The sequence below is a fragment of the Chaetodon trifascialis genome, chromosome 20 (genome assembly GCF_039877785.1).
Source record: "Chaetodon trifascialis isolate fChaTrf1 chromosome 20, fChaTrf1.hap1, whole genome shotgun sequence".
NCBI classification, from domain to species: domain Eukaryota; kingdom Metazoa; phylum Chordata; class Actinopteri; order Chaetodontiformes; family Chaetodontidae; genus Chaetodon; species Chaetodon trifascialis.
Window position 1 is genome coordinate 4,357,516 of NC_092075.1, and position 19,146 is coordinate 4,376,661.

Here is a 19,146-nt window from a genome sequence, read left to right on the forward strand (position 1 = left end):
ATTGACACCATCAAGGGAGAAGCGAAACCCATGGGCATATTTTTTGAGTGTTTCCAGTCTCTGGAGATACAGTATCTGATGCCCCTTGTGTTACCTCTCCGTTCAACAGGCACATTTATAGAAATACTGAACAAACTGTCAGTTTTCATTTGCCTTGAATTGCTCTCCATGTCTAGAGTGAATAATCACATTTCTACTAAATGGATGTCAAGGACAGTGAAACTTTGGATCTCTGTAAAACCGGAGACAGGCAGCAGATCAAATAGCTGTAATGTTGAGACTGCTGCACGACTTTCCCGGGGCTCAGCTGTGGTTTGACATAAATCTCCTCCGGAGTCTGTCTGATATACCATAACTGCTTCTTGGCCATCTGTGCTTAGTTAGCGAGCTAGATACCTTTTTAATGAACCCATCATTAAGACTTTAGGAGAAAGTAACAGCATCGGGCTGGTATTCCCCCTCTGTGGTCTGCTGACGGCTCCCCTAAATACAACAATTCAAACAGCACTGTACTTCATTATAGCTGAAGCAGACTGCGCTCTGCACACAGCGCTGGTACAAGCGAAGGGGGGGAAAAATCAATTCACCACATCAATGAGAATCAAGTAATAACCTGAAAGAAAGAGTGGGGTGGGGTCTCACACACACACACACGCACACAAAGAAGTGCTGGATTCTCATAAAGCTCTCATCAGCTCAAGGAGTCGTGCTGCTCCTTTGACAGCAGTTCACTATTTTCTTACACTCCCGCATGTTCCACTGAATGTTCTGTCCTTTCCCTCCAACTCCATGGACATCTGAGAGGAAGCTGACAAGGATCTGCAGCCTGTCGTAGGGAAAGTGATAAAGCTGAGTGTGTGCTTTTTAAAATTCTACTTTAAAATGCACTTTATCATTAAGTTGCAGGTGAAGCAACGCGTAACACCTGAAGACTCTGCAGTGAAGTAACTCAGAAGTTTTGGGCAAAATGCTCTTTTATTCTTTTAATTCTCATTTTGAAAACTGATTATTTGTTTAAATCATGTATAAAGACACAAGGCTAAGAGTTTGCAGCCATGCTAGCAGCTCTACAAAGCTGTGTTTAGGTACCGCTGCACTTTGAGGTAAACACTAAAGTCAGCCTGCTGTTGAACATGGTGATGTTAGGTAGGTGTAATGCTTACCATGTTCAGCATCTTTGTTTAGCATGTTAGCATGCTAACATTTGCTACACACAAAAGCTGAGGCTGATGTCATTAGTTCCTCAGGTGTTTGATCATAAACCAAAGAACTGGACACTAAAATTTGACTGATGATGGCGCTAGAGACAAAGCCAGGGAGTCACCACAGTCAGTAGGGCTCATCATCAGGGCACCATGAATGTCTCCACCAAACTGAATGTCAATCCATCCAATAGATGTAGAGATATGTCCGCCTGGACCGAAGCTGTGGACTGACTCATTGTCATCCCAAAAGCCATAAAAACCCAGCTTTCCACATCTGAAGATTTCCTGTTTTATTTTGGTTGGACAAAAAAAGTTAATTGAAGACATCATCTTGGGCTCATTTGATAGAGCAAACAATTAATTCATTAATTGAAAAAACGTGATAGAATAAAACATGCTTGTAAGTATTAGCTTTATTAGTTAGCAAGGGGTTGAGTCTTCCATCTTGGGGAGACGCTGTCGATGTGTTGGGTGGTCTTGGTCTTAATGGACCAGTACTCTGTCTCCCGGAGGACAGCTCTGGAACAGATGGCTGAACAGAAATCTTCCTGCTCTCGGTTCCACCCTGGTGTCACTCAGTCCTCTTTGATGTAGTATCCTCCTATTCAACATGCTTGTGGCTGTTACCGGAGCTGCTCCAGTCCGGGATGCATCAACAATCTATAAAATCGACTGGTTGGGCTTCTTCAGCTGCTGCAGAAAGGGAACGGCTTACGTTGAGCCTTTTAGTTAAAGCACATGTTCAATAACAAAGTCCTAGCAGGAAAGACAAGTTTACGGGTCAGTTTTGAAGCAAGGGTCCTGGTTAAAAGGGTCATGTGGGGATCTACGAGCTTCCTCATCTCCTGCTATGGTTCATGCACAGACATGGAAGAGAGAAGAAGGGATTGGAGGCAGTTGAGAGAATTAATATAATTAGAATGGGCTGATGTACCTAAAATAAATGAATTTCTTCAGATCCAAGAAATGAGCAGTTGAAAATTAATGATTCTTTAGCGAGCACATCTTTAAAGGTCAACCCTCATTTTAATAATTGCTTTGTAGATGAAGCACACTGGCAGAACTGCTGTTAATCATTCAAATGGAGCTTTCATAGTCTTGTTATATATTTCTTGTCATTTCTACCTTATTAAATAGTAAATTCTAGAGAGTTAGAGGAACATTAACATGAAATGCAGCACTTTTTAACCTGCAATGCTGCGCATTGTTAATTAGCATGGAGAAATACCAAGAAGCTAATACATGTAGCATACAGTCTAGCTCTGAGGATGGCAATATTGTCATATATTAAATTGACTGCTATGACATTCATGGTCCTCAGAGGTTTAATTCTATTGACTTTGGCAATCTTATAACTTTTCAGGTCAAAGTTTTGCTTTACTGATGACCAAATACCCGCAAAGCTAACGATATTCCCATCAAGCCTCAGCTGTCCCTTGTGTTAAGTGCTAATTAGCATATGTTAGCCTGCTGACATGCTAAATTAAGGTGGTGAAGATGACACATTGATGACACAGCATTTAGCTCAAACCGACACTGTGATAAAGAGCATGGCTGTAGAAACGTAGCCTTGTTTCGGTCTTAACTGAGATATCTCAACAAATATTGAGCGGACAGACATGACATTTTGTAGCATGCATGGTCCCCAGATAATCCATCTTGATGAATTTGGTGACCCTCTGAACATTCTTGGTTCCTAGATGATGCATCCTAATGACATTTAGCACAACCAGCAAGCTGAACCCTTTTACAACATTAAGCTAACAGGTTAAACTATCAGCACACCTCATTTATATCAAACATATTTGATTGGATGCAGCATTTGCTTCACATCTTTCTAACCTTTCTTGAAATGAAAGTCATTCTCACTCCAGCATCACTTCCCTGTTTAGTCTATTTCTGCAAGAGTTGGACAATTATCCACCGAGGAGATCTAAGGATACCCCTCATGGAAACAACACAAAACAGTAGAACGCCAAATGCCGCTACTGACAAGCCATCATAAAAATTTGGCAATGCTACGCCAAATTTTACAGCCAAGAAATATTAACAGCATTCCTTTGTTTGACACCTCAGCGTATTGCATATTTGTGCAGGAACAGAACATTAAATCATTCTGGAACAGGCTGGCTAACATATTTCAGGATGAGTGTACACTTACACTTAACACTCTTGCAGCTTCAAAGAACAAATGTCGGGAGACGTTGGACCACAATGGACACGGCCACCGTTCCAAACATTAGCCTCCAAGTGGGAAAATTTGATTACCGTGGTAAGTAAGTCAATCAGACTCACATGTGTTTCTGAGATGCAGAGTTTGGTGGAATGTGTATAAACTCCCTAATCTCTCCACACTGTTGATGACAGGCTGACAAGGGGAGCTGGCAGCCAGAGGACGGGAATACTGTATGAAGGAGAGGCCATTAACGGGGACATTACAGCATGTACAGCATTACTGCTAAATATGCATATAGGACACAATTAGTCAAGGATATTTTTTGGGTTGGTTGGGTCTCAGCGGCATCAGTTTTGCATTATGTATTTTGAAACAAACTCTGGCATGCGAGGCAGAGCACAGGAAGTGCCAGGACCACCAGCGCAAGCTTTCTGAATAAGTGCGTGTCTCGGCTTTGTCTAACGCTGAGGGTAACAGGGGAGCGGTGGTGTTGGTGGCAGGCCTTGGACATCAGGATGTCCTGTTTGGCTGCTCAGCATGGAAATCCTACAGAGCAGAGACACATGCTACACCTCTAGACTCGTTCCAGGGTCACTTGTGAATCAGCTGAGTTGATGAATCTGACACAATGGCAGTTTGGCATTTCAGCATTTACTGAGACAAAATCTGAGACATAACAGTTCAACTTAAATTCAGTTCCACGAAGGAAGGAAACTTGGGGGAAATATAGGAATGCTGCTGCACAACTGCAGCGAGTCTCCATATCGTCATACCCATCTCACCCATCACAGCAAACCGCAAACTTTATCACACAGCATTAAGTCCGACTTCACTGCTCACAGCTATGCACGTTATAACCGTATTAAAGTATCAAATCTCTAAAAGCTGCAGTGAAGTAAAACATTTTTTCACTCTGCTGACAGTCCTCCATTAGTGCTGCCGACCAAATCCTGACTGTGAAACACTTCAAAGAGGGAGATGAGGGGAAAGAGCAAACTCTTTAAAAGGGGAATTGAAACTTTAACCCTCATCACTTCTTGTGGAAGACGAGCTGTCATGATGCTACAGCTTTTGGCATATTCTTTACTCTTTCTTTGGATCCCCCGGTAGCTTCAACTAGTGGTCACTGCTTAAGTTGCACATTCTGATGACTCATTGTGCTGTTAAGTTCATACTCCACTTGGCAGCTAGTTAGCCTAGCTTGCTAACGTAAGCAATGTTTCCCACTTTTTGCTCGCCTGATGAGTCACCGGTGGCTCTCAAACACTCTGTGCCACGTTTGTCCCTCAAAGCTGTGGGTCTAGTTAGCATTAGCTGCTTCTCTTTCATGGGTCCAGATGTGGTGATGGCAAATGATCAGTCGGTCAAATCTCACAGCAACCGGTGTCCTGTGGTGTCAGTGCTCCATACGTAACCCTGCGGTTCCAACCATGAACATGTGGAGTGCTCAAATCACAGATGGGGCCAATCAACGGATAACAACGTGGGCCCCTCAGGTCTGCCTGTGTGGCCGTAGCAATTGAGGTGATATTACTAACGCTGGATTCAGGCAGACGGACAGCACCTTCCGGACGACACGGAAAAAACAAACAGTCCAAGGAAGTGACAGGATGGCAAAACATAATATATATGATGATATGGTGATGTCTTATTACAAAGTCTTGTATTTTATGTAGCTATTCTAGTAAAGCATGTATCTATGAACATGCAGCTTTCTCTTTATGTTCCACTAATGTTCTCCCTATGTGAGGGAGCGACGTGACATTCGGTTGTAAATTCTGTCGCAAAGTAACAAAAAAAATAATAATTTTTTACTTTTTACGTTACCGGCATGCTCTGCCGACTTTACCGTCCCACTCTGGTACATTAAAACTGATGTCCAGTCTGCCTAAATTGATGTGAATGCAGCATTAACATATTTAGTGCCCCACCTGTTGCTCTTCCTGAGGTTTTTCCCTTTTGTCCCTCTTCAGGGGGAGTTTTTCCTCATCCAAAGCAATGCTCTAAGGATATATGACATAGTATGTTGTACAGATTGTGAGATCCTTTAAGAGAAATTTGTGATTCATGGTTTTGGGCAATATAAATAAAAGGGCCTTGCCATGACTGCACTATACATTATGCAGATGGATGACAAATAAAAAGAAAAAGTAGAATAAATGAGTAGGAAAACATGCACAACAAATGCAGATGCTTCCTCTCGCTCCGGGCACGAGGGTTCACTGAGTGGTTTGATGAGCATGACAATAATGTGAATCATATTGCTGGCCTTCACAGTGGCCAGACCGCAGCCCAGTCGCCCACCAATGGCAGATTTCAGACAACTGTGCTAGACAGCACTCTCCACCTCCATCATCAGAACACCAAATGAGGGACTATCTTTTGGTGTTTTACCCCCGATTAGAGCTCCACAGACCAAGCAGAACTGATGGCTCCTGCTTGGGGGTCCAACACCTTATGAAAACATTTAATGTTGGTCTAAGTATCCACACACAGACATACTTACACATGCATGTAAGAGTTCACACAAAAACATGCTAACAGACTGATGCAAGCAACAAAAGCACCTACATTAAACATTCGAACATTAATACATTAAAAACAAGCTGTCCCTCCTCCATTATTTCTGCAGTTATTTTTCCTCTTATCATGATGTTTTACTGCATTTATTCTAAAGATTTCCTCATCTTCTGTGCATTCATACAGATGCATACCTTGTGCACTTATCTACACAGCACTGACTTGAAATCTATGTGTTAAAATGTGTTGCATGTACTCAAAATCTGCACTTTTTCAGAGTTGTTGTTGGGCACAGCTGCCCTCTTGTTCATGCCCCATCCAGGGTCACTGCTACTGCCCTTTAGCAGAATCTGTCAGGCCCTCTTTGACGCAGATCCGTTTCCTGTCAAAGTGAGATTTTTATTGTTCCAAGGGAGCAGCCTCCAGAATCTCGCTCCCCCAGCCTTTTCCTGTTTCCTCTCAAAGAGGAAGTGCTGCTTTGCTTCAGTTTTTTTCCTCCCTCCCGCATCTTCTCTGGGACAAATCTGGAACACCGACTGCAAAACTTTACTTGTGTCGGCCAAGTCTTGATTTCAAAGAATGAAAAGAGTTCCTTAAAAAGAGGGACCCTCCCACTTCGCTCTCCCTTGCACGAGCTTACGCGCACGCACACTCACACACAAACAAAGCGGCGCATTCACAAACAAGCCCACATTGATTTTGCATCCTATATTCTAATGTGCCCCCTCTGAGCGATCAGCCTTGATGGTGTGTGGTCACCTGCGACCCCGAAGTGAAGCGTTCCCATGGTGCCTCAGCACGTAGCCTCTTTTGTTATCGCAGAGAAAATAGTTCTTTGTATGCAGGGAGTGTCAGATCATACATTTAGTCAGCATAGGTCCTTAAACGAACACAGACAGAACAGCAGGCACTTGAAACTCCTCAGCAGCGTCACTGCAAACAAGAAAACTTAAGTGTATAATTCCTCATCATAAATCTAAGTAGAGAAGATGTCTGCTCAATGTGAGTGATGTTCTGGCACAAACGCACAGAAAACTAGTTTGTGTGCACATGCATGCACACAGGGTTCTGCACATACTTAGAATGACAAATGAGCCCTGCTTGTCAGTCTGATCTCAGTCAAGCTCGGCTTAAAGGCAGAGGAGGAGCAGCTTGTTTGTCTTAAATACTGATGTCAGCCATCGCTAAGGAAAGCGTTTGAGGCTCACTTTAGAGACCCCGTCTGAACCCGGGCACGACCCCATCCGAACAAACTCCAGATCTCTTACAAAGCTGGAACACTGATCATCAGATCACAAACTCTGTTGTGAAAGAACCAAAAAAAATCTGCAGACGTTTAGAGTCCGAGGGCCGAAACATGAATAACGTGAGTACAAGCGATCAACAGTGTGCAGCATTTATGCAGCTAAAAAGTTCAAATTCAGCAAAGTGTTCACCGAGCCAAGGGATCCCAGTGAGGAAAATACATGTACAATGTGAAGTTTGAAGTCAGTTTGTGAATTTGGAAACAATGAACAACACTTGAGCAAACAATCTCACCACAAGGTTCATTTAGCTGCTGTTCTGTTGTTTGAAAGCTCCAGAACAATAATGAATGGGCCTCCTTATAAGACTGTTTTCTTCTAATCAGGATCAACACAAACATCTTTTAAAACTTGAACGTGGCTTTTGCCACTCACTGCACTCCGTCTCATATCATAGCAAAGCATCATTTATTTTGAACATCTGGTGCGTTTCAAGCTACATCTATTAATTTGAATCGTCCCTGTTAAATATACCAATGAATAAATAAATGAATAAATAAAGTAATTCAATACAGTGTAAATTAGTGAAAGCATTTGTCTTAGGTAAGTCTTGCACACTATGAGCTGCACAAGAAGGAGGAAAAAAGAAACTTGCTTCTTATCGTGCAACAGTTTGGCCTTAACAAGCTGCAATTTAGCAGATTTGATCTCACAGTGACCTTAACCACTGTAAACACGAGCCTATATGAGCTCCCAGTGTGCCATCAGCTGAAATGTTTGAAATACCAGTCAGTGTTGTGACATCAACCCGAGCATTAGGTTCAGTAAATGCAAATAACCTCCCAGTGCTGAGGATTCCTGCGCTTCCTCTGGACAGCAAAGGCGACAGAAGGCCATGAGGTGAGAAGGCTGCGGGTTCTTGGCCCCTTCAAGATGTCTGCGGCACAATGGGGACAGAAAAATGCTTCAAAATCAGATTCGTGAAGCGGTTTGAGCAGGATGGAGAGTGTTTGTGCAGGAGAGGGGTTTTATCAGCGGCAAACACTCACAGGAATTCCGGTTTGGGATTGTCCATCCAATTCCTGCGTTCCACAGGAAGCCCTGCATAAAAAGCAACTGAAAAACGCCCGAAGACGTTTCATTTCATCCAGTCGACTCACGGGGAGCACCTCGAATCAAGAGCGAGGTTTTTATTTGAAGCCACCGAGCCGAGCTTTAAAAGAAACGGGCGCCATGGAAGAGTCCTCTAATGCACCGCTCCGGCGGCTCGCGCCCCTGGCCGCCGCTCAGCCTGCGCGCGCGCACGCACCTGACGACCCCATACAGCGAGGGTAAGATTTTTACACCTTATCAAAGCTTCATGTTCCGGGCACCTGGGTCCTCTACAAGCGTGCTTTATTATTAATATTATTTGTTTTGTTTAATTGTATTTATGTATTTTCTTATTTATCTGAATCAACTTTTATTGGCAGCTTGCACACAAACACACACACACACACACACACACACACACACACACACACACACACACACACACACACACACACACACACACACACACACACTCAGATTTGCAGAAGGATGAAAATGCACTTAAGCTAAAGAAGCTAAAGAAATACAAGCAAATGTGGCTGTAACTACAGACAAGAGCTGAACAGCAAACTCTCCACATATGTAACTCCAGGTCAGGTCGCTCCTGTGCTGCAGGGTCACAGGTAATGCAAAGGATAGTAAAGTACAGTCCAATCAGATGGACACAATGAAATGGTGCTTTTGCACAGTGTGTGATGTGCGAAAACATATACAGCAGAACGGTAAAATGCATATCATCAGTGACTGCCATGTGTCTAAAAAGTGGTAAATTGGCAGTGGAAATAACAGCCGTGTGATAAAGGTAGTCTGCATTAGTGAACAAGAGCATGACGTGAGAATGGGAATGATTCATTTTTATTCTTACTGGCTTAATATTGTCTGTATTCATCATGTTAGCCAAGTCAATATTGAACTCATTTTCCAGGGACATAACTTCAGAGGAAAGGGATCAGCGCGCAAGTGTTGACACAGTTTATTAAAAGAAAAAACACAATCAAAGCTTTTAATTGCTATGTTTTCTAATCACTGTTGGACAAACATCGATTTCTTTTGCACATATAACACACATTTAAGTAATTAATTAATTTAGCTATTAATCTGCGGAACACATTAGGTGGAATGATTTGGAATTTACTAAGACCAGAAATCCTGACCTTAATCAGCATTTTGTTTTCCTCAGAACTTCCCATATGGCTTCGGTTTTCCATCGGTTTTCCCCTGACAGTGAATTAAAGGATACGGTCACAGTTTTCGAGCCTGTTGTGAAGCAGCTGTCTGTTGTATGAACACTGAAACAGGTTTGGCTCGCTGGAATCGTCCCTCTTGTCCATGCTGGACATTATGAGCTCCTGTGATGGAGAGACATCCACAGTCATTCTGTGCAAAAATGTAGCCTAAAGTTTATCTAAATCAAGAGGATATCTTGCAAAGTTGTCGCCTTTTTAGTACAAAATCCTGGTTTGTGGCACAGCTTATCAAAGAAACACCATTCCCTCATTAAAGCAGCAAAGAGAGACATCACACTGAAAGACAGTAAGTCTGAGAGTGCTGAGGTCTCACATTGTCTCCCTCTTGCATTGAAAGCAGGGTAGAAAGGGATCTCTTAATGGCCAGGGTGGAGAAAGTTGTGGCTCTGCCCTTTAGTCACGCCAGCTGCCGCCTTCAGACACTCCGCAGGGTCTTTTTTTACCCACCGCCGGCACGTGAGGCGCATCAGCAGGTCATGAATGAAAAAAAATGAAAAATCTGAGCAGGTGACGTCGCCTGTGCGGTGACGTCACGCACGGTAACCCAGCCTGAGCTCCGGGACACCCAGCTGGAGGAGTGGGAGGAGGTCCTACCATCACCCCCCATGCTCCCTGACGGGTCTGAGGAGAAACCTGACGAGGAGCGCAGTTTCATGGACTTTGAAGTCAGCAGCGGGACGGAGCGGGACTAACTTTTGCTTCTGCACCTCCTGCGATTTTTAGGGGATTAATCTTAGGAAAGCTGGTTGTTCTTTGCACGGTTTGTGATTATTTTTCTATCCATGCATGCGCTCTTGGCTTGGTTTTACTGGCTTGTGCGTGCCTGTTGTTCGGTTTAGGAAAGTAGTTTTCTTTGCGTTTGTTCCTGAATTTGTGGAGTCATCGTTTTAATGTGTGAGCGCGTAACTCTAGATGCGTGTGCGTGCGTGCGTGCGTGCGTGTGTGTTACGGAGATGGTCCATTGAGTGAAGGATGTTCTCCAGATCTGCACAGTGCTGTGAAACAGCGCCCTCTAACGGCGAGTGTAAGGCGCTCAAATGACGGCTAATGTGTCAGTGGGTCAGAGCTCGTTTTAAAAACTTACACACAAAACAGAGTCAGACACAAACACCTTGTGACCACACCTGGATTACGAGCATCCTTTTGTATAACATGCATTTTATCCAAATTGCTGCTTTTTGCAAAAGCAAAAAATCAGGTCAAATCAGAATAATCTTATGGGGAAATTTAAGTCTTACTTACTATAACTATAATTTGCTGCTAATGTACTTTATGCATCCCAAAGGAAGAGTTTTTCCTTCCATAACAAGATCATAAAAGGCTCCAGTCATAGGAACACTTACTCCACACCCAACTCGTGTAACGTTTTGGACATGTGCTTTGCCCTGCAGCACCTTCCTCGCTGCCAGTGTAATGATGCTGGATTGTTACACACACGCACACACATGTCGTCCTCAAAGTGGCCCCCTGCTGCACCACGAGTCACCCTCGCTGCCGTCATTTGTGAATGAACGCAGGCGGTGGATGTGCGTGTCCTGTCTCCGGGCGTCGGGCCAGCAGGGGATCAGGGAGACATGCAAGCTGTCAGCTGAGGCTTCGCATCAGCCTCAGGATGACCGCAGACTCTGCTGCAGGCTGCAGACCTGCGATCACACTCGGCTGGCTTTAACGCCCCGCTAGAGATTTCCCCTGAAGTTTAGTGTCTGGAAGGTTAAAACACACGCCAGCAGGCTGATCCGTGGAACTACTACACAGTTCTTCCTCACAAACAGAGAGCTCAGTCATTCTTTTAATCCTGTACAGTATGTAATAATCCAAAATGGTGCGAAGGGATGAGTGAACATGTCTGTGAAGGGAGAGTTTGTGCGTTTGCCCCGTCCTTTGTCTTACAGTCTCAGAGTCCGTGCAGGTGCAGTTCAGAGAGAGGTCAACCCATTGTTCTATATACAGGACCTGAGCACGTGTGATGCATAGACGCCCACATGTGAGGCTGTTTGTGTGCTTGTGTGGCCTCTGTGTGCTTTCAGGCCAGGAGCCGGGCCCAAGGAAGCATCCAGACATCTGCCTGACGTCTCTCAAAGAGGTGTTCTGTGTTCAGCCTCACATGGATGTCAAGCGTCTTGAGATTAGCACGCAGATCCAAGTCCACGTGCTCATAAAAATGTTTCAGACTGGAGGACTTTGTGAACATGCTTGGTCTACACCCTCTGGGCTCTGGTTTCTGATCTTGGTGCAATCACTCACCAGGGCAAGAGAGAAATACTCGCGAGGAATGTTGAAGATAAACATTTGATCGTGTCAAACGTTTGAAGATGATGATGCAGCAGTAAAAATGCCTCATGGTTCACTTGTTGGCTGGCGTTTTAGTGCAGCGACCCACACTGTGTTAATGCGTAATCCCCTCGAATGTCCTGTCTGTTACAGGTAGCTGGAGTCGCCCTCCTGGAGGAAAGCGTGCAGATTCAGCGTGAGGTGGACTTTGGCTCAGATCCACGACCCCCCCCTGCCCGCCCCCTCCTCCTCCCCTCCATCCTCCTCTCCTCTTCCCTCCGACTGGCACAGAGAAGAGTGTGAGAGACCGAGCGAGGGAACGTGGGAAAGAGGAAGACAATGTACCAAACGCTGCTTCTCTCCTCCTCCCTCTTCATCCTTCATGTGATGGGCACTCCGCAGTTCTTCGCTCACCACGGGTAACAGCTCACTTAATACTCTTCCTGTGTTTATTATGACCTGCCATTTAGTCAGCGCGGTCCTCCAGCTCCAGATCTCCTCTTCAGCTGTCATTCAGACCTGTTTGTTTTAGCGACCTCTTCCACATTCTCCCCCACGAATGTACACAAACTGGCCAAATGACATTTAAACATTTAGGAGTGCACCCTCTCAGGACCGAGGAGCTACCCTTCTGTCCTAGACTATTAGGTGCACAGCAGTGTGGGGAGTCTGCAGGCTTGTCTTGTCATTTTCATTTGATTTGCACAAAGACCAAATTAAGCCAAAGGCCAAATGGAAAGGTCAAGTGGAGCCAAAGAGGTCAAAGATCAACTCTTAACCCCGACACGTTCAGGGGTGATTATACAGGTCAGTCAGGATCAATTAGGCTACATGCCAGCTTTTGGTGAAGAACAGAAACCATGAGTTACTTAAATCGGGCAGTTTTAACCTCAGATCTCATGTCTCACTTTCGCAGGAGGAGGGCGTGTGGCCGAGACCTCCGTCACGGCGTTGTCATTGCAACAGAGTCGTATGTCCAGCCGGTGCACAAGCCCTACATCACCCTGTGTCAAGGCCATCGCCTCTGCAGCACGTACAAGTGAGTCCGCCGGCACACAACAGCACGCTCCTGGACTAATAACAGCAAAATGAGAGATCCTCGGCTTGTGTTGGGCGAGCTCCAGCTGAAGTCCGGCTCGTATGCAAGGACCCGGGTCAGCGCGGTGTCAAAGCAGAGCTCCGATTAAGCCGTCACGAGATGTTTGTTTAATGAAGGGGTAAACAATGCATGACATGCTCAGGAGGGGAAAGGGTTAGACGTGCGGTCATGAATAGATTAAATAGACGCTCGTAAGCACGCACGCATGCACACAAATCCGTGTTCTACACAGAACTGGGTCATGGTGGCACATATTTGGGCGGAATCTAAATATCGAGTACTTTGTGTAACTACGGGAAATGAACTGCCGGCCCGCAGAGACCGCGGTCATGTTTATTTTGGACTGCGTCTCCCTCCATACTTACACACTCTCGATCTCTCCTCCAGCTCTGATGCTCGAGCCCCCCCCCCCCCTACATTCCCTCCATTTTAATCTTTTAACTCTTGCCTCACCGCCAAACGTTTCTGTCCTCTGGCTCGTCCTGTGGGGAGGCCTCAGACAGTTCCTGGCCCCAGGTCCCATGGTGATTCTCCTGACTGTGACGGCTTGTTTTCTGAAAACATCCCTCGTTGCTTTTCGCTTTGTTTTCAGCTTTTGCCTCAGTTTATCACCTTTTATCTCTCCTTGCAAGCGCATACCACAGTCTCAGCAGGCTGCAGCGAGATCTCAGTACTCAGATCTGACTTTGCATCTCCCCTCCTGCCCCTCGCTCCCTCCCTCCATCCCTGACACACTCCTGGACGTCAGTGGTCCGCGGTTTCAATATTCCACCAGATTCCCAGTCTCTCATCATGTTCTTTGGGTTTGACAGAACATGGAAAAGGCTGGATGGGCTCAACCACACACACGAGGGTGATGACAGCATTATTCATAATAACCAGGAAAACCCTAACTGTGGGTGTCTGTGTTTTGTCTCCACAGGACTGTGTACTCAGTGGCGTACCGGCAGGTGAGCAGAGCAGCACCTTCTTCGCATTTCTACCCAGAGTGCTGCCCGGGCTGGAGGAGATATCACTCTCACAACTGCAACCAAGGTAACCTGGAGGGATGTGAGAGGGGTCTGCGTGTTGATCACTACCTGCACCTGCTATGCGAATTCGCTTCCTTGCCCAGAATTATATGAGAAAATTGATGCCACTCTCAGGCCTATATGGTCAATATGAAGAGAGAGCCAGGAGACAGTTAGCTTAGTTTAGCATACAGACTGGAAGCAGGATGAAATGGCCAGCTTAGTTCTGTACAAAGCTAAAAGAAAGAAAAGGTCTGTGCAGAAAATTTGTTTTATAGGTGGCTGTGTGCTGGACTGTTTCTTTTCATGCCTGCCAAAACACTTTGCACTTTTTGTGCGGCTTAAATGTGGATAAGTGAAATCAGTGGTGCTGGATGACCAAGCTAGCTGTCTTGCCCTGTTTCCAGTCTCTATGCTAAGCTAAGCTAACTGTCCCCAGGCTGTAGCTTCATATTTAGCATTTAGATACGAGAGTGGTATTAGCATCATTTCCAATATGTGAAATAATCCAGCACAAAACTCCACATTAAACCTCAACTCAACCTTTTCTACACATTATTTTGTACAGATTGAGCAAAACTAGACAGAGGTAGGCAGATTTTACACAGCCAAGCTTGCTTCATATCTCTCCTACAGACATGAGAGTGGTATCAATTTCTCATCTAACTCTTGGCAAGAAAGCAAATAAGCGTATTTCCCCAAAATGTTGACTCAGTCCTTTAAATGTCTCCTCCAGCTGTGTGTGGACAGCCCTGTGTGAATGGAGGTACCTGCTTAAGACCCAACCAGTGTGCTTGTCCGCTTGGCTGGACGGGGCACCAGTGCCAAACAGGTAAAACACACACACACATTTACCTGCACAACAAGCTGACAGCAAAGCGCATATTCACACACATATCTCTTCGTCTGTCAGATGTGGATGAGTGTAGCGAGCAGCGTCCGTGCGCTCAGGAGTGTGTGAACACAGCTGGCAGCTATCGGTGCGCGTGCACAGACGGCTTCAGGCTCACCGGAGATGGTCGTTCCTGTCAAAGCCTTCTTCCTCCTCCTCCTCCTCCTCCTCCTGCCACTCCTCCCTCTCCCACCCAGACCAGCCAGGCAACAGTGGGTGGTCACACAGATGCGGGTAAATGAGCAGCAGAGTGTGTGTGTGTGTGTGTGTGTGTGTGTGTGTGTGTGTGTGTGTGTGTGCACATGGTTCAGTTTTGTGTCTTGCAGCAGCAAAGTGTCTGGAGCGCAGAAGAGAAGAACATAGCCAGCTTCGCGGTCCATTATTACTTTTGGTACGCGCTATGCCACTCTCAACTCGTACCGTGAGTAATAATGCACTGCGACTGGTGCCGACTCCAGACAGATGTCTTGTGGTCTGGCCCCGTGCGGTGAGACTGGGACCAGTTGGTCTTTGATAAAGACTCAGTTTACTCCTATGAGTCCTGTGAGTACAGCAAACATCTGACTCTAATAGAGCTCCCATGCTAATACAGACATATTTTTATCCCGCACATTAGTTGCCTTAAAAACGTTTCAGTGTTGTCTCTTACCATGAAAAAGTCGACCTTCGTTTGTTTGTGCTTCCAGTATCTTAGCAACAAAATAATACACCCCCTCCTCCATGTCTGCAAATGTGGTAGTTGACCCCCGGACATTCCACTTCTGTCAAGTATTGCTTTTTTGGGAATAAATGCAACATGAAACCTTAAAGAAGACATCCCTTTTCCTGATTTCTCCCAAATCTGTCCACCTTTGGGGATTTTTGTGAGTCACCAGACTGTAAATGTAAAAGGGATTCTGTCTCGTGTCTCACCATCAGAAAATACCTCTACGTGAATGTGAGCTCTGCACCAAACTCCCTTGTATATATCAGTGTTTTTGTGGAGAAGAAAGACCAAATCCACACAAAATGGTACTCCTCAGCTAAAATGAGCCTGTTCACTCCCATGACTCCACATGAGAGTCCTGCAAGTATTGCCGACTCAGCGGGAATGCAGAAAAACACATGAAGAAAGGCGGATGAATAGCCAAAATATGACAGATCTTTCTACTTGGTGAAAGCGACGGAGGGTTTATTTGTGGGAGCGTGCTCAGTTTCAGCTCTCAGATGCAGAAATGCAAGGCCAGCAGAGATGTTTTGCTTGAGGCTGCGTTCCATTATCTGTTCATATGCACGCGTCAGAGGGATGTTGATGGAGATTGTGAGAGCAAACACAGGTTTGAATGCTCAAAAAGTAGAGCCTCGCTCTGACTCTGCCAAGCTGCTGTGGAGGAGTGTTGGACTGCATGTGTGTATCTCCATCTCAGACTCCTTTTTTTCTTCCCTGTCTCCCTTTTTCACTCCACTCTTGGCCAACGCTTGTGTTCTCATTCCAGCTCCATCAACCCTGTCTGCTGGGGGTCATCGCCGGCTCCCCCTCGCCTTTCCTCCCCCTCGCCTTTCCTCCCCTCCTATACCCTCCTCCTCCTCCTCCTCACCCCGTTTCTCAACTCATTCTTGTCTCGGTAATGGACCACATCTGGGAGAGATTGAGCCGCTCTAGCTCTGTCTGCTAAAGCACAGCCAGAGAGCAGGGGGTCCCTGAATTTTGCATCCCGATCTGGGTCCCGCCTGCTCCAGGGACATTCCCCTCGGGTGGGGCAGAGCAGACGCTTCCCCCGTAACTGATGCATGTTTACAGGAGGGATGAATGAGTGCTAGTCTATTTCTGGTGGCCTCTCTTTCAGCTTGTTAGCTTTTTCAGCCGTTCCCATATCCACCATTCCCCACTGAACCCTAAACTCCCCGGGCCTCCCTGCAGCTCTGCCGTCCTGCTCCTGGTTTGTAGTTTAGAGACGTTGCTGTGGCTGTGAATCATCCGAGGTGAGGGACTGATGAGGGCCGGCTGCTGGAACGACTCTTCTGAGATATAAACTTTAGATCTGAGAGAGAGGATTAAACATCGTTCTCGCCTTTGATCTGTGCCCTAACCCCTCTCTCCACCCCCTCTTCACTCAGCATCCTCTCATGTACGTGTTTGTATGCTTTCCACAGGTGGACGGTTCGGCCTGGCGGAGAATGTGACGGAGGAGGTGCAGAGCCTGAGGAACAGAGTCGAGCTGCTGGAGAAGGTACACGTGTTAAACACAAGCGTGCACACATAAAAGCCACCTACCCTGATACTTCCCAGCCTCACTCACCAGGAACACCTCTGGTCCTTGTATGATGCTATGATATAAAATTTTTGTTGCTATTTAAACCTCAAACCAAAGTTTCTTTGAAATGCCAGCCCCACACAGAGCCTTTTTAGAGTTTTATGGGTTTTATTGGATGTGAACCTGTGTTCAGTGAAACTAGGTGAGTAATAGTCGTGTTTCTGCAGCAGTTTCCCTCATTTCCTCCTTCTCCCTCTGTGCAGAAGTTGCAGTTGGTGTTGGCCCCCTTCAGCAGCTTCTTCCCGCTGTCGCTGGACGAAGGCTTGTCGGAGAAAACCACCTTGCTGTCTCACTCCTTCCAGCAGCTGGACCGCATTGACTCCCTCAGCGAGCAGATTGGCTTTCTGGAGGAGCGCCTCGGCACATGTGAGTGACCCCGGGCTGACCGTCAATGCCGCACTTAGAGGAGGGGAAAATCCTGTTTTTAGTTCAACGCCACTGGAACTTTGTGTCCCCAGGAAAGCACAAACAGTTTTTAAACTAAAAGATCAGAGACCATATAAAAGCCCAAATGCAATAATTGCCCATAATGTAATAAAATAAATGTACTACAGTGCATATTAATAAAAATCCAATAATATAATAAAATCTTGAGCCTGGAATGTAATAACCTTTTTGGCTATGACATAATAAGTTCAGTGATACAATAAAAGTAGATCAAATTAGGAGTGAAATGTCAGATTTTAACCCAATTAAGACATTAAAGATTATATAATAAGACTGAGTCGACAGCCGTGCTAGCAGCTCTGAGGCCTTTCTTAACCACAGCGCTGCTCTGAGCTAAATGCTAACTTCACAATGCTAACAAGCCTGCAGTGACAATGCTAGCATGCTGATGTTTAGCAGGTAATATTTACAATGCTCACCATCCTCATTCAGCATGTCGGCATGCTAACATTTGCTAATTAGCACTAAGCACATTCCCTTTGAAACTGCTGACTCAGCTGCACTGTGTCTGAGAGGGACTGCGGGTCACTGAGGGCTTGGCCTTTGATTGACACGCTGTCAATCAATCAAAGTGTTTAATAGTGACTCCTTGCTCTCAGACGGCTGAATCATAAGTAGCATGTACAATGTCAGCAATGTCTATCAAACCAAGCTCGTTTCCTATCATTTGTATTCATGTCTGTTAAATCAGAGTACAGTTTTAAGGCATGTCAATAAATGCAATTATACCTTCATGAACATGAACTATTTTTATTATGTTATGAGCTTTATCCCATTTGGTTTAATTACATTATGGTCAGTTTTTAAATTTTGAATCTTCAGCTAATGAAGCTCCAACTATGAAAATCTTAAACCAACAATCTTTAATTAGCAAATTCCGCTCAGTTAGCATTGCGGTGGGTACAGTGAGATAAAAGCACGGCCTTTTCTTCTTCCCCCCTGCAGGTTCCTGTCAGGAGAATTAGCCACCAATCACGGGCACGACATTTCCAGACATCTCTACCATGAAGTTAATAACGACACAAACCTGCCAGAGATTGTACGCACCGGTGCGGCTGGCGTTTCTCAGAAAGCAGAAACAGCCTCAGCTGCGACGCAGCCATCGCACAAATCATCCCAAAGGCTTCATTTACTTTTCTGCTTGGATTACTGTCAGATTCTTGATTTTGTAACAGTACCTGTGGCAGGGTCGGCTTCAGCAGTACGTCATCCCTGTAACATCTGAATCAAACCCCCCGAGGGTCAAAGGTCAACTTGGCCACTTTTGTTTCTGTGTTTGTTTTGCATCAGAGCAGCTGTGTCCTCCGTCTCAGCCCAAACTGTCCCGAGGCAGACGTGGACATCTGTATTTATCTATTTAAATTATGATAACTTCTAGTTATTTCTCAGTGCGCCAATAGACATTTCTACCTAGTTTTGTAACATTTTGTAATAAAAAGTCTTAATCAAACCACCATGTGTGCTCACTAATGTCTTACTGAATAATGTGTGCAAATACAATTTTCTGATATAAGATAAGACAAAGTCTCCATTAAGCTAATGTCTCAGTGCAGAAGAAGCATTCAGATCCTTGACTAAAGTAAGCGGAGCAGTACTGCATTGTGAAAATACTGCATTACGGGTTTAAGTCCTGCATTTAAAGTTTTATT

At 45.4% G+C, this 19,146-nt stretch overlaps 1 protein-coding gene across 1 annotated transcript; it reads left to right on the plus strand.

The window, feature by feature from the left end:
- The first annotated feature begins 8,280 nt into the window (after window positions 1–8,280).
- Window positions 8,281–18,944, plus strand: egfl7 (EGF-like-domain, multiple 7). The gene is made up of 9 exons (XM_070989027.1): window positions 8,281–8,476; window positions 11,909–12,174; window positions 12,672–12,794; window positions 13,777–13,889; window positions 14,601–14,696; window positions 14,778–14,990; window positions 16,890–16,966; window positions 17,254–17,416; window positions 18,443–18,944. The coding sequence occupies exons 2-9, from the start codon at window positions 12,095–12,097 to the stop codon at window positions 18,460–18,462; spliced, it is 885 nt and encodes a 294-aa protein (XP_070845128.1). The 5' UTR covers window positions 8,281–8,476; window positions 11,909–12,094; the 3' UTR covers window positions 18,463–18,944.
- Window positions 18,945–19,146: the final 202 nt, after the last annotated feature.